At 34.5% G+C, this 22916-nt stretch overlaps 1 protein-coding gene across 1 annotated transcript in view; it reads left to right on the plus strand.

The window, feature by feature from the left end:
- Positions 1-22916, plus strand: part of LOC126745453 (neuralized-like protein 4) — a 121609-nt gene that overhangs the window by 77696 nt on the left and 20997 nt on the right. The window contains exons 13-16 of the mRNA XM_050453311.1: positions 452-646; positions 10140-10450; positions 15621-15733; positions 15965-16104. Coding sequence (XP_050309268.1) covers positions 452-646; positions 10140-10450; positions 15621-15733; positions 15965-16104 — 759 coding nt within the window. The remainder of the gene's footprint in view (positions 1-451; positions 647-10139; positions 10451-15620; positions 15734-15964; positions 16105-22916) is intronic.

Genomic DNA, 22916 nt, shown 5'->3' on the forward strand with positions numbered 1-22916 from the left:
CGTGGGGCTATTTGTAAGAGTTGGTGTATGATACTGGAGCAGTCAATACTCCGAGAGAACTTCAAGAGCTCATTGAACATTCTTGTGGTTTAATCCGTGGACACCAGTATTTTATTTTCGAAGCTTGTAAGGAGTCGTGGGTTCGCCGAGCAAGATTATGTATTGATCAAACAAATGGGGACAATTTGTTGAACATTTTTGTAAAAACGGTAACCATTTAACTTCATAAAGATTTTTTTAAAATAATGTTCAATAATATGAAGTAACTCTCTTATTATGCAGCTTTTGTTTAGGTGATTTTTGGTATGTGAAATAGCATTTTGTTATATAATATTGTATTAACAATTATTCTTGAATCACAAGTTTTACGATTAACATCTTTGTTTACATTAATTTTGCTTTTTTAGCCACACAATTCTATTTTGTTGTTAAAAAAGAATGCTTATTTCAGGTTGGGCGTAATGCGTTCCTCAGATAAATCTCTGGAGTTCTTCAAAAACGGAGTATCACAGGGCACTGCTTGCGTAGTTCCACATGCGAATTTGTACGCGGTGGTGGATTTATATGGGCAATGCGCGCGGGTCAGCATATCATGCGCAACGCCCGTGGCTCCGTTGGCTAGTGTGGGAATTGATACTTGTCCAAGGTAAGTTAAAAAGCTTGTGAAAGCCTGATTTATTGCTATCTCAAATAGGAGAATTGGTTACCACCGTTTATAACTATAATAATTGTAATTCGTTATTATAATTGAGGGGTTTAATTTCAAAACTCGCCTTATCCTTTTTCTGAAGAAAATGGGATAATGATGTCTATAGGATCTATTAATAGCCCCTCTATACGTTAAACGAATTAAAATATGCGAAGACTTCCCTTAGTCTATATTAAAAACATAAGAAAAATCAAATATCTGTTCAATGCTTACAATGCAAAACATTAAGACGTTTTCATGACTTATTGTATTCCTTAAAAATAAAAACTAAACAAGACAATTTTCTGACCAAATTCATGTCTGTTGGGGTTCCATCAGGAGTAAGAGGAAAACAAGCAAATTCTTCTAGAAAGTCGATCGCGATCAGATAATTAATCAAATTTAACCAAATAGAGATGGATTAAATTAATAAAGGAATGACTGTCCTTCAGAAATCTCTTCAAGTAAGACAGACAGACCTTTTAAGTGAGAGAGATATACCCTTCAATTGTTCAGCAAAGGGATAAAATTACTTTTTGACAAAGTGGGAGAAAAACTCTTCAATTGCAGAAAAAAGACAAAATTACTCCTTAGCTGCTTAGAAAAAAGTCAGACAGACTTTTCGACTTCCTGGAAGTAAGACAAAATGATCCCTCCACTGTTCAGAAAAGGGATAAAATTACTCTTTGACGAGGTGAAAGAAAGACAGAAAAACTGTTCGACTGTACAGAAAAAAGACAAAATTACTCCTTAGCTGGTTGGCAAAAAGACAGATAGACTCTTCGACTTCCTGGATGTAAGACAGAATGACCCTTAAACGGTCCAGAAAAGGAATAAAATTGCTCTTTGACAAGGTGGAAGAAAGAGAGAAGAACTCTTCAGTTGCAGAAAAAAGACAAAATTACTCCTTAGCTGGTTTGCAAAAAGACAGACAGACTCTTCGACTTCCTGGATGTAAGACAGAATGACCCTTAAACGGTCCAGAAAAGGGATAAAATTGCTCTTTGACAAGGTGGAAGAAAGACAGAAGAACTCTTCAGTTGCAGAAAAAAGACAAAAATAATCTTTAACAAAGTGAACGACAGACAGAAAAACTCTTCAACTCTACAGAAAAAGGGCAAAATTACTCCTTAGATGCTTGGAAAAATGACAGACATACTCTTTGACTTACTGGAAGTAAGACAGACTCTTTGACTCCCTGGAAGTAAGACAGAATGACCTTCAACTATAAAATTACTCTTTGACAGAGTGGAAAGAAGACAGAAAAACTCTTCAACTGGACAGAAAAAAGACAAAATTACTCCTTAGCTGCTTGGAAGAAAGACAGACAGACTCTTCGACTTCCTGGGAGTGAGAGAGATATACCCTTCAATTGTTCAGCAAAGGGATAAAATTACTCCTTGACAAAGTGGAAGAAAAACTCTTCAATTGCAGAAAAAAGACAAAATTACTCCTTAGCTGCTTAGAAAAAAGTCAGACAGGCTTTTCGACTTCCTGGAAGTAAGACAAAATGATTCCTCCGCTGTTCAGAAAAGGGATAAAATTATTTTTTGACGAGGTGAAAGAAAGACAGAAAAACTCTTCAGTTGCAGAAAAAAGACAAAAATAATCTTTAACAAAGTGAACGACAGACAGAAAAACTCTTCAACTCTACAGGAAAAGGGCAAAATTACTCCTTAGATGCTTGGAAAAATGACAGACAGACTCTTTGACTTACTGGAAGTAAGACAGACTCTTTGACTGCCTGGAAGTACGACAGAATGACCTTCAACTGTCCGGAAAAGGGATAAAATTACTCTTTGACAGAGTGGAAAAAAGACAGAAAAACTCTTTAACTGGACAGAAAAAAGACAAAATTACTCCTTAGTGCTTGGAAGAAAGACAGACAGACTCTTCGACTTCCTGCAAGTGAGAGGTATACCATTCAATTGTTCAGCAAAGGGATAAAATTACTTTTTGACAAAGTGGGAGAAAAACTCTTCAATTGCAGAAAAAAGACAAAATTACTCCTTAGCTGCTTAGAAAAAAGTCAGACAGACTTTTCGACTTCCTGGAAGTAAGACAAAATGATCCCTCCACTGTTCAGAAAAGGGATAAAATTACTCTTTGACGAGGTGAAAGAAAGACAGAAAAACTGTTCGACTGTACAGAAAAAAGACAAAATTACTCCTTAGCTGGTTGGCAAAAAGACAGATAGACTCTTCGACTTCCTGGATGTAAGACAGAATGACCCTTAAACGGTCCAGAAAAGGAATAAAATTGCTCTTTGACAAGGTGGAAGAAAGAGAGAAGAACTCTTCAGTTGCAGAAAAAAGACAAAATTACTCCTTAGCTGGTTTGCAAAAAGACAGACAGACTCTTCGACTTCCTGGATGTAAGACAGAATGACCCTTAAACGGTCCAGAAAAGGGATAAAATTGCTCTTTGACAAGGTGGAAGAAAGACAGAAGAACTCTTCAGTTGCAGAAAAAAGACAAAAATAATCTTTAACAAAGTGAACGACAGACAGAAAAACTCTTCAACTCTACAGAAAAAGGGCAAAATTACTCCTTAGATGCTTGGAAAAATGACAGACATACTCTTTGACTTACTGGAAGTAAGACAGACTCTTTGACTCCCTGGAAGTAAGACAGAATGACCTTCAACTATAAAATTACTCTTTGACAGAGTGGAAAGAAGACAGAAAAACTCTTCAACTGGACAGAAAAAAGACAAAATTACTCCTTAGCTGCTTGGAAGAAAGACAGACAGACTCTTCGACTTCCTGGGAGTGAGAGAGATATACCCTTCAATTGTTCAGCAAAGGGATAAAATTACTCCTTGACAAAGTGGAAGAAAAACTCTTCAATTGCAGAAAAAAGACAAAATTACTCCTTAGCTGCTTAGAAAAAAGTCAGACAGGCTTTTCGACTTCCTGGAAGTAAGACAAAATGATTCCTCCGCTGTTCAGAAAAGGGATAAAATTATTTTTTGACGAGGTGAAAGAAAGACAGAAAAACTCTTCAGTTGCAGAAAAAAGATAAAAATAATCTTTAACAAAGTGAACGACAGACAGAAAAACTCTTCAACTCTACAGGAAAAGGGCAAAATTACTCCTTAGATGCTTGGAAAAATGACAGACAGACTCTTTGACTTACTGGAAGTAAGACAGACTCTTTGACTGCCTGGAAGTACGACAGAATGACCTTCAACTGTCCGGAAAAGGGATAAAATTACTCTTTGACAGAGTGGAAAAAAGACAGAAAAACTCTTTAACTGGACAGAAAAAAGACAAAATTACTCCTTAGTGCTTGGAAGAAAGACAGACAGACTCTTCGACTTCCTGCAAGTGAGAGGTATACCATTCAATTGTTCAGCAAAGGGATAAAATTACTTTTTGACAAAGTGGGAGAAAAACTCTTCAATTGCAGAAAAAAGACAAAATTACTCCTTAGCTGCTTAGAAAAAAGTCAGACAGACTTTTCGACTTCCTGGAAGTAAGACAAAATGATCTCTCCACTGTTCAGAAAAGGGATAAAATTACTCTTTGACGAGGTGAAAGAAAGACAGAAAAACTGTTCGACTGTGCAGAAAAAAAAACAAAATTACTCTTTAGCTGCTTAGAAAAAAGTCAGACAGACTCTTCGAATTCCTGGAAGTAAGGTAAAATGACCCTTCCACTGTTCAGAAAAGGGATAAAATTACTCTTTAACGAAGTGGAAGAAAGACAGAAAAACTCTTTAACTGTGCAGAAAAAGGACAAATTTACAATTTAGCTGCTTGGTTCGCCTTCCTGGAAGTAAGACAGAATGACTCGTCAAATGTCCAGAAAAGGGATAAAATTACTCTTTGAGAGAGTGGAAGAAATACTCTTCAACTGTGCAGAAAAAAAACAACAAAAAATCCAATCTCTCATTTCGGCGATACCTAGAGAGAGAGAGAAATGTCTTTTGTGAAGTATTGGGAAAATGAAAGAAGAGAGTGTCAACGAGATTTGTAAAGGAAGGATCGATGGAAAAATACTATAATGCTGTATTTGTCAATTGCGAAATTTTTACTCAATGCGGATAAGGATAAGTTTTAAAATGGAACTCCTCAATTATATGCGGTCTTTTTTAAATAAATTTCAATTTTTAATAGCCTGAATTTTGGGTTGATTTTAAGAAGAAAATTTCATATGAACATATTTTCTTTAACATCTTAAAGAGATTTATCGGTTTATCGGTCTTAAAGAGGTTTACGTTTATTTGAAATGAACGTAAACCTAACAGCTTTGAAATATCGTCGAATGGTTTCTTAGTTACCTAGTGGTAAAAGTGTTAATTAGGCTAGCTTTTTTAGTTTTCAAGATAAACACTTATATTATCCTGTATTTAGATAGAAAATAATATTCTGAGAACAATCATACCACATTTGCTACTTTTTGTTTTATAATCATAAAAAAAATCAATTTTTTAAATTTTAAAATAGAGTGCTATAAATACGTTAGAAGTTTCAATTTTTCACGGAAAAAAATTTTACATTGTATTTTATTACTTGAATCTTCTACACGCCTTTTTAAAATGTCCAAACCAGTATTTTTGGTATTTACTTCATTTTCTTAAATACGACGTTATTGGGAACAACCACTTTTGAAATGCAGTTTTTTTCCCTATAATTTGATCTGATTATTTTTTAAATCGGCTGATAAATAAACCCATAAGAGAAAAAAAACCCAAGTCACATAAATAAACGCATTTTATGAATAAATTAAATGTTACTAAAAATAGCATATAAGGCTTTGATTTACTCAATAGGCCAGGCCAAAGAAGGAGGTTGAGGCGTTTGGTCCAGAAATATTAAGATGTTTTTAATACTGATAAGACTTGATTGGGGAAGTATATAGACCTAGGGTCGCAGTGGACGGACACAAGGTGCTCCACTCACAACAAACCTAACCTAACATAGTCCAGTGCAAAATCAATAAAGGAAATGCTCATCCCATCCGGCAGACAGCTGGAAGACTGTCCTAATAACATAGTTGAGATTATGGCCAAGGAAGCCGTCATAGAACCATGTAGATCATGGTCTTCACCGGTGGTAGTGGTAAAAAAGAAAGACGGCTCGACCAGATTCTGCGTAGGTTACCGGCAGCCGAATAACGTGACAAAAAAGGACAGCAATCCTTTTTCTCGTATTTATGAAATTTTGTATATTTTGGCTGGATCTTTTCCACGCTAAACCTGAAAAGTGGTTACTGGCAAGTTGAGTTGTCCCCTTGAAAGATGAGGAAAAGACGGCCTTCATGATGGGTAGGCCATTATGGCTATTTAGCGTGATGACATTTGGACTGTGAAATGCTTCTGTTACTTCTGAACGGCTGATGGAAATGATTTTAAGAGAACTGTCCTGGTAGACATGTCGGGTTTACCTTGATGACATTATTGTGGTAGGGAACTCGTTTGAGGCCACATAAAAAATCTAGAAGTGTTCCTGAGGCTACGAGGTTCTGAACTTAAGTTGAGCCCAAATAAAGATCATCCATTTCAAAGAGCTGTGCAGTATCTGGGTCATGTCGTTTCCATTCAAGGAGTTGCGGTTGACAAAGCAAAGGTCCAGACTGTCAAAGATTGGCCAGTTCTTAAAGACAAGCATAAGTTACGGAGCTTCTTGGAATCATGCATTTACTACTGACGCTATGTGGAGGGATTTGCTAATATCGCACAACTTTTGACCAGGCTGACAGAAGGAGAACGAAAATTCCATTGATCTCAAGACTGTCAGGAATCTTTCGATCACCTAAAAGAGGGTCTTTCAAGCGCACCTATCCTAAGCTATCCCTTACACGAAGGAACATTTGTACTGGACACCTATGCTAGCAATGTGGGAACACGAGCCGTGCTGTCCCAAATCCAGGATGGCCAAGAAGAAAAAGTCATTGATTAGTTTAGTAAAACGATGTTCAAGCCAGAGCGTAACTATTGCGTCACCCGGCGAGAGTTGCTAGTTATTGTCAAAGCGATGGAGCAATTCTAAGTACCTCTATGGGAGGAAGTTCCGAACTGATCTTGGAGCTTTAAAATGGCTCCATCAGTTTAAAAATCTGGAAGGTCAAGTGGCAAGATGCATAGAAAGGCCACAGGAGTTCGACTTTCACACTGAACACTGAGCAGGGAGAATCTATCGCAATGCAGTTGCTCTATCAAGAAGACCACATTTAATGGATTGCAAACATTGTTAGCGGGCAGAGGAGAAAGATGCTCAATTGTTAAGAACCATAATCGTCGATGTTATTTGGCAAAAATGGGAATCGTATAAAAGACCAAGAGGAAGATTCTGATATTCAGATAGTCCTAACCTGGATAAAGGAATAGCAGACGCCAAATTCTGAAGAAGTTGACAAGTATTCTCCCACTGTCCAGCCATATTGGGCACAATGGAACTCCCTAATTGTGGAAGATCCATTCTTGCGACGGAAAATGGTTGCCAACGACGGCAAAGAGAAAAGAAGGGTCGTTCTGCCTAAATGTCGGATTTCGGAGTTGCTAAAGGAAATCCATGCCGGCATGTCAGGAGGATATATTGGAGTAACAAAGGGAATAGAGAGGGAAAGCTTTTACTGGATGAAAGCAAGGCAGACACAAGGGGTTACTGCAGGAAATGCATTGTATGTGCGGCAAGTAATGAGCCGCAGATAATGCAGAAGTGTTTAATGTGTCAGTAAAACAGGGGAAGTCCCTTTGAAAGGACTTCTATTGACATTGCCGGTCCGTTTCCTAAATCAGAAGTAGGGAATAAGTACGTCGTGGTCGTGATGGACTACTTCAGCTAGGGTTCAATGGGTTGAGGCATACCCGCTACCAAACTAGGAAGCCCCCCACTGTCGCCGACAGGGACTTATATTACCGGGGTGGACTACGTCAGTGACTTGCGTGGAAGAATAGATGTCATTCATATTCAAGTGCGCGTTTCCATTCAAGATGCCAGTGATGAGATGAAGGACGCATATGATGTCAATGCCAAAGACCAGAAGTACACCAACAGTAACTTAATTTGGCTTTATAATCCTAAGAGACGGAAGGGTCTGTCACCGAAACTTCAGATATCCTGGGATGGGCCATACAACGTTCTGAAAGCTATCAACGATATTCTTTACAAAATTAAAAAACCGCCGAGAAAAGCTCTTTTCATCATTCACTTAATTCATTCACTGTAACTGACTGGCTTCTTATTATCGAAACCACGAAGACGCTGAGCTAGGCGCTTCAACCAGCGTCGGATTTGACATTTGATGAATTCATGGCCCATCATTCTAATGTCCAAAATAGTCAGTACGGCGTGATCTCTGGAGTGCGGCAAGAGCTGTTTACTGCTTCAGCTAAGTAGGCCCTGGCACATTGTATGGCTAAAAATTTACAAAAGTCTAGAAAAGCAGCTGAGGGTTTCCGCAGAAAATTCGTAAAAATTCAAGAGCTGCGTCAGTCTAACCTCAGAGTCGGGCAAGCACTTAAGATTGCTGATGAAGAGACTGGTAGAAAGATTTTATGCCTAGTTACCAAAGAAGCGTTACATCACAAACCAACCTATAAGGACATTTGGAACGCTTTGTGTTTTCTAAAGGAGGAGTTGCTTGCCGAGGATCTGAGAAACTTAACAATTCCCCACTCGCATGCGGACTCAGTAACTTGGACTGGAGGATGATTCGCAGTATGTTAGAGGTGGTCTTCAGCTTTGCAGGCGTCCAAACTCTGATATGTTGTTATAATCCTCAACGTCGTTCTCTGGAGAACAGCGTGGATTCTTATTTCTACTAGAGAGCCTGTTGCAAGAGTACCACCTTATGCCTATATCGACATCGACAATCTTTGGGATCATTGCGGGACGAAATGAGCTTGGCGAGAGGGCAGAGTAACGATATATAGCAAATCCGCAAATATCAGCATTCCTTCGCAATTTCGGAATTATCGTGGTGATGCAAGCGGACTCACCACACGACATCTCTGGATGCACGAGGAACGTTTCCGAATCTTCCGGAACCATTGATCCCGCGCCGCCAGGAGTTCAGTTTAAGTTGCAACATTGGCGCGATACTTAAATCGACATAAATAGTTGTAAATAAATACACTGTAAATAAACATTTCTAGTAGTCTTAAGTGATCGTGTTTAGTGTGTACGTGTTAAATAAATCAGTTGACTATTTTTCTTGTTCATCGAGTGTTCACACCTGACGAACGGGTAAAAAGGCTACAATATATTTGGACAATGAATTGATAATACGTTGGCCACTTGTCCATAAATATTCTAAGAAACATTTCATAACTTGCCTTTAAATTGAGCTTATCAAAAGGTTGGTATGTGGTATGTTTTTAATTTACTTCTTACTTACTTTAAAACCTCACTTTTTATTATAAATTAAAAATAAATATATGGTTTTAATAACTTTGTGAATTACATCTTAAATTTGAATTTGTAATTTTTCTTAAGAATTTCTTCAAAGCTCTTCACTAATAAGACGTAAACGTTCCAAACACCACCGTCCAGAAGTATAGGAGCAAAGCGACTATACTTGTTTTAAATGCTTAATCTCTTATGTGCTAGTAACAATTTTACCACATATAAAATAAATAAATAAATAAATTAATGTTGAAGAGGTAGTCCATACTTGCAGTGGAGTTAATATGTCAATGCGTAACTAAAAATGCTTCGGTCAGCCTCCACTAAATTTATTTAAACATTATTCATCCTACATGTTTCAGACATATAACATGTCCATCATCAAGGATCTATAAAGAACCAAGGAAACTTATAAAATAAAGATTAAGTGTTAAAATACAAAAGGTATTAAAATTACTTACACAAATTGAGGGTTTTCGTCAATACATATTAAAGATATAGTGCCTCTGGCAAGGTCAAACGGTTAAAACAACTAACAATGAATAAAAAATTACATCTACAATAATGATAAAAAAACTTATTTATTAACGAATAAACAATCGGACGTTGAAGACAAAAAACTTGCATTAAGATGCATGAGAAAGGGACTAAAAATGGATTTATACAAACATTAAAATCAATACAATACTACTATAATTTTTATATAGTTTCTTTCTTATAAGTTTCCTTGGTTCTTTATAGATCCCTGATGATGGACATGTTATATGTCTGAAACATATAGGATGAATAATTTTTAAATAAATTTAATGGAGGATGACCGAAGCATTTTTAGTTACCCATTGAAATAAATTAATGTAAAATATTCTTTACATTTTTAACAACTTACAAAAATTCCTCTAGGTGACTAAACGAAAATTAGAAAAATTATGTGTTAGGACAGTAATCAATTTTATACGTGAATATATATATCAAAAGCTCAAAAACCGTATTAAAGAAACTATTTAATCAAATAGCTGGTTAATTTGACATTATAGTTTCACAGAATTTCAATTGGAAAAATCAAAACTGAAATCATTGCTTCTACTATTTCTCATCTTAGATCAGACACTTCGGCCTCACTTCAAGCCACCAGCGTTCTCCAAGCCAACTCGGAGTTGGACATGCACCGCTTCTCGGAATATCATAGTAAAGGAGTGTTACTAAGCGAGAACGGCCGGGTCGCTTGCAGATCCAAGGAGTACACCAGTAGCATAGTGTATAGCAGTACTCCTCTCACAAAAGACGAAGTTTTCGAAGTTTCAGTGATGAGTTTATTGAAACATATGGCCGGCAATTTAACCGTGGGAGTCACTCCTAGCCCTCCTTGTGCCGGAGGCAATGGTATGCCAGTCGATTGCTGCTATTTAAGCGGTAAGGGTGGTTAATATTGATATGTGTTAAGTTACGTGTTATAATAATTACGCCCTTTTGACAGTCGAGTCAAATTAGAAATTAATTTATTCCAGTTTTCTAACAAGATTTACTTCCTTAAAGACAGGTCTTGATCATTCTCGGGGCACGTTTCATACGGTGCGCATTTTTTGTGATTTATTACGGGGATCGCGTTTATTATACGATTCGAATACTGAATAATGTTTCAGAAGCCGTTTTTATTTTTTTTGAGTTTAAGATTGTTTGTTTGCCTCCTCTACTTAATGGGGTTAACCTGGTTTCTTTTGATTTTGAAATCATACTAATAGAATTTTAGGTTAAAAGTTACATTAACCTATCCATCTCTCTTTAATACACTATTTTGATATTTTTCTGATACATTGTTTTATGAAAATGGCTTAAAGATTGAAATCGAAATTTGTTCTATATCTGTAAATACATCATAGCATGTATTTAAATGTAAATACATCTGTAAATATATGCTATCATCTGTAAATACCACGACGACTATTAATGTTATTTCTGACAAAGATGACTTTGATTACCAGCAAAATCTTCTCAAAGAGAGCTTTAAAAATCAAAGAATCCTCTGCAAGAAGTTTTTTTATTTTTCTTTTCTTTTAATGGGCTCTTATTATTTATCTTTTTGTATAATTAATATTATTTTTAATATTTGAAAGAATATAACTGGAATTATAACGGAAAATGATGTAAGAAATTATGAATCTTCACAAAAAAAGAATATACCGAGAAAAACAATATTCAGGCAAACATTCTACAAAGGGTAATTAATAAAGACCTTTTTCCATCAACAATCCACAAATATTAAACTTTTCTTAATATTCGAAATGAGCTTCCGACTTGTCGGCATATGATGTATGAAAGATATTAGAAAAAGGAAGTATTGCTCCTTTAAGATTCGAATTGCGCAAGTTCTTCCAAAATAAATTAAATTTATTTCACCAATTAGATTTATATGATGAATTATTTATTTCAGTCGAATAAATAATTCGTCAAATAAATAGAGTGAGAGCTGGAAAACAATTAATGATATACGTCGAAAGAGTAATTATTATTTAGAAGTTATACCGGAAATATCCCCAGATAAACTAAATACGCTCTTTTTCAATATGGCCCAAGATCTTTGTAAGTAATTTGAATCATTTACAAGATCCAACGAGTTACATGAAAAATTCGTTTTTTAATTTTCCAATTAACCTAAATGAGTTAAAAAAAAACATTACTTATTAAAAAGAAAAATTCTTCTGGAGAGGATGACTTATTAGTACAAATACTTTTTTATTTACCTAACGAAGCCCTGTCAGTCTTAGTAGAATCGCTCAATTCATCTTGGACATTGGGTGTATTTCCAAATTATTTAAAATTAGCGAAAGTAATCCCTATCCATAAAAATGGAAACTCTGAGGAGCCTGTTAACTTTAGACCTATTTGCCTGTTATATACTTTATTCAAATTGTTGGAGAAATTAGTCAAATCTCGCTTAATTACTTTTTTTAGATTAAACAACATCCTCAGTATATCCCAATTTAGTTTCAAGAAAAATGAAGGATAGACGATGCCATTTATAATGGAGGAAATAAAGAAAGGAAAATAAAGATTTGTCAACTCTATAGCTAGATTAACGGTGGTTGCGTTTCCTCAGCAGTCTTTTGCGATCTATTAAACGCTTTTGATTGTGTAAGCCTCATAAATTGTTGTAGTTCAAACTGCAGGGGAAGATGGTTATTATTCATAGGAACCAAGTAATCATTAACATCTGGTTTAAAGGCAGCTTACTGATTGATGCAGCATGAGATCCAGAATAACATTATTTATGTTAGGAAAGTTATTAATTTGAAACAAGTTATGCAAGAAGCAAGTTTTAGACATGCAGCAGTGTGCTTTAGCTTCTTCAGAAGACTCTCATTTATCCACTGTCTGGCTTGGTCTAACTGGCATTAGGTAGGTTAAAATCACTCAGGATGAAGGGCTCTTTTGTTACTAATTTCATATTTCTTATAGAACATTCATAACTATCTAGAGGTGAGTTTGAGGAGAGTTATATACAGGGTGTCTGGAAGCTAGATGCAATCCTTTAAGGGGATGATAGCTGACTTAATTTCAAACATTTTAAGCTAAATATGTGTAGGCCGAAATTTGTTTATAAATTTTTTATGGCAATTTTTGCATTTTTCTCAAGAAATATCAAAATTTCACACTTAAACGGTAATAGAGCGCAAGTTACAATTAGTATCGGAGTTTCAAAGTTTATTTTGTTTTGTCTAATGTGTATTATAAATACGATCAATTCCAAGCTTCTGTGTAAACTTATATAAAAAATAGAGACATTGAAACGCCCTTTATTTTTAGATATCACTCATGCCGATGCCTGGCCAATTCTCAGAATTATGGCCTCTTTTGTGCGGCAGGTCATGTAAACAAAAATGATTAGACTGAGACCTCTCATAAGCCTACTAAGCATTAGAGCCCCGATTGTGGGGTTATTTTAGGTTTTAATGTTAAATAGAACACAATTTTGTTTAAACTATTTATTGTTCATGTTCAAAATGCAATCCATTATTTCGAATACAGGCACGAGCCCTTTTTGTTACTTCGGTGGTGGTTACTCTTATGGTCATATCTTCTTTCATCCTGTCAAATGCTTCATTTATTTTGTGAATCAACTCTTCTCTTGTTCTTATTTCGGTGGTGTATACAAGCTCCTTTGCCCGGCCTCATATGAAAAAATCCAACGGAGTTAGGTCATGCGATTGAGGAGGCCAAGGAAAGGTTCCGCCTCTACCGATCCAACCGTCCGGAAAACAGTCGTCTAAGTAATTTCTGACAGCCAAGGACCAATGCGCTGGATAACCATCTTGCTGAAAGATTATTGGTCTTTCTCGTTCCAATGATCCAGCTTCGTCTAGAAGAACGGGGATATCATTTTGTAGATAATCTAAATAGTTGGCACCATTTAAATTCTCTGGTAGAAAATGTGGCCCAATAATAGTCCTGCCTATTACTCCGGCCCACACATTGACCGAAAATCTGTTCTGAAATGATTTTTGTTTTTTCCAGTGCGGATTTGCATCTTTGGCAGCCCATTCGTGGAGGTTGTGGAAGTTGGTAATACCCTCCCTGGAAAAATTGGACTCGTCTGTCCACAAGATACTTCTTAAGAATAACGGGTCCTCGATGTACAATAAAAAGCGGCAGAACTGAATTCGTCTTGCGGGGTCTTCTTCTTGTAAGCCCTGCACCCCCGTACCATGAAAGGGATACTGTCCATCTTTCTTCATGGTCGTCCACACCTTCCATCTAGAAAGGCCAAGGTCTTCAGCTACTTTTCTGACGCTTGCAGTAGGGTCTGCGGTAAAAGCTTCCAGTATTTGCTCCTCAATCTCTACATTATTAGAGGTTTGAACGACGAAAGCATTTTCATAACAATTATTTAAACATAAAACAAAGCATTTTTATTTTAACTCTATATTTATTTTTTACGTTTCAATATCTCTATTTTTTCTAATAAGTTTACACAGAAGCTTGAAATTGATCGTATTTTTATTAATACACATTAGACAAAACAAAATAAACTTTGAAACTCCGATACTAATTGTAACTTGCGCTCTATTGCCGTTTAAGTGTGAAATTTTGGTATTTCTTGAGAAAAATGCAAAAATTGCCATAAAAAATTTATAAACAAATTTCGACCTACACATATTTAGCTTAAAATGTTTGAAATTAAGTCAGCTATCACCCCCTTAAAGGATTGCATCTAGCTTCCGGACAGCCTGTATAAATTCCAAGAGTATCTGGTGCTTTTCTGAACCTATTTTTACAAAGACCTGTTTTAAATTGTCTGGAGTCAAACAACATGAGAATTACGACTAAGAAATCCCCAAGCCGTTTAACATTGCTTGTGATAGTTGTCCAGTCAACGCGATCTATATTTTATTAATAGAGCCCCAAATTTTTTGTTTTGTTTGCTGTCAAATTATTATTAAGACCCGTTTGAGGAAGTACGATAAACTCAAGGCAGAAGGTTGACACGTTGAATTATACGGTGAATAGTCTTTTTAAGACCATTATCATTCTGACATTTAATTTTAATCTTATTCTTTTCTGGAGCACCTCGACCCACTTGGAAGTTTTTTTTTCTCGATCTGAGATAGTCCCTTGACATAATTAATAATTCATTCACCATAATGTTGACTTTTCTGCTTTTCCTGCATTTTTTTGAAATCCTTATGCATATTCTTTTCAAATGTTCTTTGTTTTGGGGTTAAGTCAAAAGTTAAACGTGAACTATGTTAAACATGAAAGGTGTCGTGTCTATTGCATTCTGATGAAGCGTGCGCACATCATTCTCGGACTCACGTACATACATTAAAGAGGAGATTCTAAACTGAAATACTGTCTTTTAAGCTGGAAGTTGCAGCTTCTACTGTCTCATGATGAAGAGCAGGTATGTTGTGGTTAGGTCATTTAAGGATTTTTCGAGTGTTTTGACACGGTCCATTAATTCCAAGATCTGCTTCACATTGTTTAAATAATCCTTGCAATAAAATCGAAGGGCTCTTTTGAATTCCGTTGGTCCTGGGATGACACCACAAAATTGACAGACGACATTTTTGCAATGATCGCAAGGAAAGCCAAAGATCTCCTTGGCTTTGTTTTCCTTAAAAGTGACTATCTTGCTCCAAAAGTTGCAAACATATGAAAAATAATGAAAAGTAGTTCCGCTACCTATCTTTCTACTATTTGCTGTTTTTCTAGATGGATTTACAGTAATATTTATTTTGATTTTATAGGAAAAAGTGTAAAATACTTGGCAAAATTCTAAACTTGTGATGTAAACAAGATGATAGATACATAGCCTTGCGAAGAATATTACCCAGCTATTACAAAATATTGGCAGTCTTCTGGTATTCCATGGGTGGAAAACTTTCGAAATTCGGCTTTTAAAGGGACAATACTTACGTTTTCTAAGAACAACGTAAGGTCGGTAGACGTTTTATTCAAAAATGACTACAAGTCATTATTTTTAAGAGATTTTGACTGTCTTGATTTGAGGTTCGTACATTAAAATTTGAAGCTAATGTAACACTTATATTTTTAGTATTTTCTTTATAACTTTTTTAACTTGTAGGAAACGAATTACGACACAAAAACCAACTTGTACAAATCGTAGCACCCAGTTTAAATTGGCTAAATACCGGGGACCGGGTTGGGTTACTTTTAACTCAAGACTGTGCCATAAAGGTATAGAGAAAAACTGAATGTATATCACACTAACCAAAACTCTTTCTCGATACGTGTAAAACTTAGTTTTAACCTTTTCCCGAAGATGCTAACATTCTTAGCGAAACACGTGTCGAGAATAAAATACAGAGTTCTGGTCAGTGGTAAAATTGTTTTGTGATTTGAGTGTCACACCAAAGGCTCCAACTCTAGAACTATTAGTGATTTATAATCGATAATCTTAACTTACAGATATTTATTAATGGAGAAGAACTTTCCGTTCAAATTCCGGCAATGGGAGAAACAGTTTGGGCCGTATTCGATCTTAAGGGTCAATGTTGTGATTTGTCAGTGACAAGTCATAGAGCGCCGCCAGCGTCTCCAATGAACAGGTAAAAAAAGTAATAGTCGTAAATTATTAATTATACCATAGATCTAAGAAAGTATAAATAATTATAAATGCTAATCCCTTATCGCAATAACGACCTATTGTAAAAAGTGTAAAATTCGGCCACTCCGTCTGGGGAGTCCAGGTACGGACCTAGAAGACTACAATAACATCACTTAAATATTTTTGGGCATTTAAATTATACCTATAGTTTTTATTTCATCTTTAAATTTTAAAAATATAAAAACAAAAAGTTGGCAAAACTGTGTAAAATATATTAAAAACATTAAAAAGTCGTACCTAAATATCGATCTAATACCCAAAACATAGATGACGATAGTGAGAGTGAAATTTAATTATAGTAAATTAAATTATGAAAATTACAATACTCTATATATAGGGTGTCCAAGATAAGGATCCTAAGCATGGGGATCTATTGAAGTTACAGCCTAGATTAAATTAGAAAAAAGTTGCGTACTTTGAAGCGTTTTTAAATGCCATTAAGAAAATTTTCATGCCCTACCGAGATATTGAGGAAAACGAAAATTTGCCAAAATCGATTTTATTTTTTTCTGACCTTATTTTAAGAGATATAAAAAAACTAACAACACTTTTTCATTGACACTTTTTAAGAGCTACGTGATGGCGTTTTTAGATTTTGTATACGACGTTTCGTTTTCGAGAAACCATCATCAACTTTATTTCTTTATATGGCCCGGAAAAAAAGTATACCTTGTATCTGGATCCATTTTTTTTTACAAATTCTTTTTTTATTAGATGCAAGAATAAATGCAATTTTCCTATTTTTTAACATATTTTTAAGTAGGCTTTGCAAACAAAATAATACTTTGACATTTTAACATACCTAAATACCTGTCATGAGTCATATTAGTCATATTAGTGAAATATCTACTTACAAAGTGATGAAACATACTAGGAACTATTTATAAACAAAAAAAATTAATCTACCATAAGATAATCGTTATTTTAATTACCTACACAAAGAAAAATAAATAAAATTTAGAAATAACTAATTCAACAAGTATATCAACATTTTTTAATTTATTTTAAAGCAGATATTCAAACAGAATCCCGTTATTTTCCAAACATAAATGAGATCTTCTTACGGTAGAATTTGAAACAGCACGCAGGTAAACTATTGAATGCGTTAGTTACACATTCTTGTAATTGCTGCTCAGTCTCAAAAGGATGCTGGTAGTTTTGGTTTTTAAGAAACCCCCAAAGAAAGAAGTTCAGAGGCGTCAAGTCTGGGGATTGTGCTGGCCAAGGCACTGCACTGGAGGTTCCAATCAACTTTCCATCAGGAAATCTCTTGTTGAAACCAACAACCATTGAACTGTGCCAGAGGTAAGTTAGTCTTCAGAAGATTTCTTTTTCCTAGATAAAACTGGCTTTTTAAATATACCATATTCTTTTAACTTTTGCGCCAACTCTAAGAAAATTGATTTACATGGATGGTTTCTATCTGGAAATTTATTTAAATACATTGCTGCTGTATTTATAGTGTTCTTCTGGCACAAAATGCAGCAGGTCAGCATGTCAAACTTTTCTTCATTACTATAATGACCACCCGGCATATTCAACGATATTAACACAACAAGAAAAACTCTTAATAACTGTAAATCCACTCAACGATTATTATTTTATCCGACCATAAACATAAAATTAAGCCATATGTGATAGGATAAGAGGTATTTACGTCAAAGCATAATTTTTTTGCAAAGCCTACTTAAAAATATCATTAAAAAAATAGAAAAATCGCATTAATTCTTGCATCTAATAAAAAAAAAATGTGACAAGCGGTACATCGTTGAATTTGTAATAAAAAATGGAATCAGATACAGGGTATACTTTTTTCCGGGCCATATAAAAAAATAAAGTTGATGATGGTTTCTCGATAACGATACGTTGGATATAATATCTAAAGACAACATCACGTAGCTCTTAAAAAGTGCCAATGAAAAATTGTTGCTACTTTTTTTATATCTCTTAAAATAAGGTCAGAAAAAAAAAATCGAATTCGAAAATCGCTTCAAAGTACGCAACTTTTTTCTAGTTTTACCTAAGCTGTAACTTCAATAGGTACTAAGAACCCCATGCTTTGATACTTATCTTGGACACCCTGTAAATAAAATTAAACTTTATACTTTATCTGTACAGACAGCTATACCGGGTGGCACAGGAAGAAGGGAACACTAAATAACTTTGTTACTTTTCAAGATTAACAAATGAAATTTGGTACATCGATAGAATAGTTATAAGAGCATCTTTTGACATTCTATTGTTTTCCAGCACTTCCGGTTTAACGGGAAGTGACACTAACTTTCTTATTTTAAATGGGACACTTGGTATAATATTACATATTTCGATAAAAAATAATATTCCGAAAACAATAATACTGTATTTTCTACTTTTTAAGTCACATAAATAAACGCATTTAATTAATAAAAATAGCATAGAAGACTTTGATTTCTTGAATAGGCTGCGTTTTGACGCGTTCTTCATTTATTTTACCATTGATATCATAAGACATGACATCTTTTAAGCGCAATTATTATTTGTTATTTGAATAAATTTGCTAATATTTGAAATGTTTAGCAATGAAGAAAAAGTTGATATTCCGTACGCTATATTCCCATGCATACGTACTTTCATTCGACAAAAAGGTAGTGTTTTCGAACAATACATGTACAAAGTTTTGTATTAAAATAATTTAAAAACCTCATATTTTTTCTGTTTGTTTACCGTTTGTGTGTAACTATGTTATGTTAGGTAAATGTTAAATAAAATATGTAGTATTAAGGTCTTAAAAACAATATTATAAAATTAAAAAATTTGTTCTTTTATTCTCAAATAGTAATAATATAACGTTTGACAATATATGATATGTCATTTGAAAATAATACGCAGGCGTGTCAATATAATGCTTCCTCTTCGTTCATTTTTGTGAATTAGATTTTTCTTCTTATGGGCTTGTTTATCAAGCCATTTAAAAAATAATCATATCAAATTATTGGAAGAAAGAAACCGCATTTCAAAAGTAGTTGTTCCCAATAATGTGCTATTTAAAAAAATTATGTAAATGCCAAAATTAAATATTTGGACATTTTAAATAGGCGTGTAAAGTCATAAAATGTAATGAAAACTATTTTTCCTGGATTACTTGATTAAAAATTAAAACTGTTAACCCATTCATGGCACCCTATTTTGAAATTAAAAATAATATTTTTTCTATAAGTATAAAATAAAAAGTAGCAAATAGAGTACCATTGTTTTCAGAATATTGTTTTCTATCGAAATTCGTAATAATATACCAAATGTTCCATTTAAAATAAGAAAGTTAGTGTTATTTCCTGTTAAACCCGAAGTGATGGAAAACAATAGAATATGTCAAAAGATACTCTTTTAACTATTCTATCGATATATCAAATTTCATTTGTTTATCTTGAACAGTAAACAAGTTATTAAGTGTTCCCTCTTTTCTGTGTCACCCGGTATATACAGTAGTGAAAAAAAGTAGAGCAACATTTGAAAATACTTTATTTTTTCAAGCAGTGAATGTAAACCACAAGTAAAATTAATTTCAGTAATTTATTATTACACAAGCAATTTAATATTAGAAAAAAAAACATGTTTCCTTGTCCTTAGTATTTTTTTATTAAAAAATTATTTTTTAGGTGGAAAAAAGTAAAGCAACCTTTTTTAATATTCGTTTTTATTTCATTTCTAATAAATAAAAAAAACATAAGTTAATATTTTGTAAATTACCCGTTATTCTTAATTACATCCAGTGGCGTGTCGTGAGGTTTGTGCCAGGAGGGGCACAGTAAAAAAATAAATTTTTGCAACGCCACGCCTAAAACTCGTTAAAAAATGGTCTCTTTTTTTTAATAATGATATCATATGAAACAAAAAAAAACGAAAACAATGGCACGTTTTGAATAAAAGTTTACCTATCTCTTTTACCTAAATTGAATCCAGGATCGATTGAACTCAACGAAAAAAAAAACTGTAATATCAGAGTAGTCTTTTAATATCTTATAAGTCAGTTCACTAAGAATAAAGGCATTTTCTTGGTACGAAAAAGGAACCATAAAAATAAGGTAAGTATTTACTATTTACATGGATTATTGTTATGTTTAGGTATATTTTAGAATACCAATTTCGAGATCATTTTATTATAATAACATATTTACACATTATAAACAAGCGAGAGGAGCTATTTTTTAAAACAGAAATCCGCTCTACGGTCCTTCATGGAAATAAATTTTTCTAATACTTTGTCATCAAAATTATTTATTTCATGCATCAAATTTCGATTAATGGACATCATAGCCAGAGCATTTAGTCTATCATTAAGCATGGTATTTCGCAAAAATGTCTTTATGCGTTTAAGCGTAGAAAAAGTACGTTCTGCTTCTGTCGTGGTCATTGGAGTTGTCACGATAATTTTTAATATTTTTGATGTTTCAATAAACGTCTCATGAAGGGTATCGTCCATGATAAATGAAAGAAGATTCATTGCTCCAACAATTTCTTTTAAATCATCTCTCGAATAGATTACCTCTAATTCTGTTCTTAGCCTTGATTTGGTCAGCATTGGATAAAATGAAGCTACATGATCTAAAACTGCTACAGGAAACTTTTTTGAAAATTCTGAATATCTTTCTGTATTAAACAGGTAAGCGGCTTGCAAATGACCCCGATAGGAAAAACGATCCTTCATTTGAGTTGTAATTGTATCACAAATTTCTTTAGCAATAACACTTCGAAAATTATCATCGGTTCGTCTTCTCTTAGGCGTAGGAAATTCGGATTCGACAATCTTTTGAATCGAATCAGTTTCATTTCGGATATTAGAAATATTTTTCTCAAAAATTAACAATTCTTTTTGCAACTGAACGCTGTCTTTATTTTTAGATTGAAGTTGATTGTACAGTATGTCAACGTGTGGTAAAATTCTGTGAAAAAGTGTTAACCAAAATACAAACTCTAGATCTTCCAATGTTCTTCGTAGACCGGAAGCTTCATTTGACGTAACGCCTTTTTCACACCTACTTTCAATTTCTTCAAACACTTCTATAAGTTTTTCGCGATTTTCATAAACAAAATTAACTGTGCGAATATTATAGTTCCATCTAGTAACAACCGCTCTTGGTAATCTTTTATTTATGATTTCTTGTAAAACGTCACCCCGATGAGATGAGTTTGAAAAAAAAACGGGTCTCTCAGCAATAGATTACTAAAGAACACGCGAACTTTAGCGTTTTATGATGCCGATTTCTGCATTATTAGGTTTAATTGATGGGCATAACAATGAATGAAATGAGCATTTGGGTTTTTTTTTTTAATTTGAGCTTGAACACCGTTGTTCAAGCCGCTCATAACATTTGCACCGTCATAAGTTTGTGCTATCAATTTTTGAGGAGTTTTTAAAACTAGGGGATCAATTTGATCTTCTATGCATGTTTTTAATCCAGTGGCTGTTTTATCTGTAACCCTTAAAAAACCCAAAAATGTTCACGGATAGATCCTTCATGAAAATACCTTAATATTAACACCATTTGACAATAATTCGAGACATCAGTGGTTTCGTCGCATTGGATTGATAAATTTTCAATTTGCTTGCAAATTTCTTCTCTAAATACTTGTAACATACTATCGAGAATTTCGTTTTGGATAATATTTGAGGTCCCTTTAAAAACAGTAGCCGTACGCAAGTGTTCCTTTAATGTATTGTCGAGCTCTGCAGTAAAGTTAATTAGCTATTTAAATATTCCTTGATTTTCTGAGGATTCTCTTTCATCATGACCTCTAAGTGCTAGTTCAAAAGCACTACAAAATTTTACACAACTAATTATCCTTTTTAAAATATATGACGATTTTTCTCGACCTTATTATTATGTAAAATAATTCTTTCTCTGTAAGCAGAGCTTAACTGTGTCATAATATTAACCTTACCGAGTATAGCTAAAGCAGTGCAAGAATTGATGTGGTCACGAGACGATTCATGTTTTCTCATTTTCTCAGGAAGATGGTGTAAATCACTGATTCCTTTCCTTGCCCAGTTGGAGTCCATTCTAGAGTCAGCTTTAAAAAACAACAGACACGGGAAACAGAATAACAAATTTCTTATTTCACACCCACATATCCACTTATTTTTTTCATAAATATCCTTTGAAAATCGTCGGGTAAAAGATCTGTTCTCGGCTTTCCGCGTACTAGTTTGCGTTAAATTTAAATTTGGCAAGGGCCTTCCCAGTTCTTTAATTTTGACCTTATCGGCCAACGGCAGTCTATCAAAATTGATTTCAATAATATTATCTACAGTATTCATCATAAAACGTAAAAAAATCCTCAAAGCCAAATAGGTATAACGATACCACCAACACAAAAATCGATAATATCGACAAAACAGTACCTCGTTAACAACGAATTGCCGATTAAAACATGTCTTTCCTTGCAGAATAAAAACACCAGGCCGCAGAAAATCCGCGCCCTAATTGACCTTATGCAACCTGAATATTACAGGGCCTCGTGCATGCTCGCGCCGCCGAAATCCTACATCGGTAGTATCGGTACATGTCGAGGCGGGCGGCGCTGTTTTCGCGGAAAACAAGCAAATAACACAATGGACATTCGACACACTCCCGAAGCCTCTCCCGAAGCGACTCCGCGAGCGCCCGAACAGGGTGACCTCAACACATAACACACTGCTCGGAAATACTCGATTATGTTGAGATGAGAGACAACAAATCGGAAATCACTTACCAGAATACGTACCGAAAAAACCTT

The sequence above is a fragment of the Anthonomus grandis genome, chromosome 16 (genome assembly GCF_022605725.1).
Source record: "Anthonomus grandis grandis chromosome 16, icAntGran1.3, whole genome shotgun sequence".
Classification (NCBI taxonomy): domain Eukaryota; kingdom Metazoa; phylum Arthropoda; class Insecta; order Coleoptera; family Curculionidae; genus Anthonomus; species Anthonomus grandis.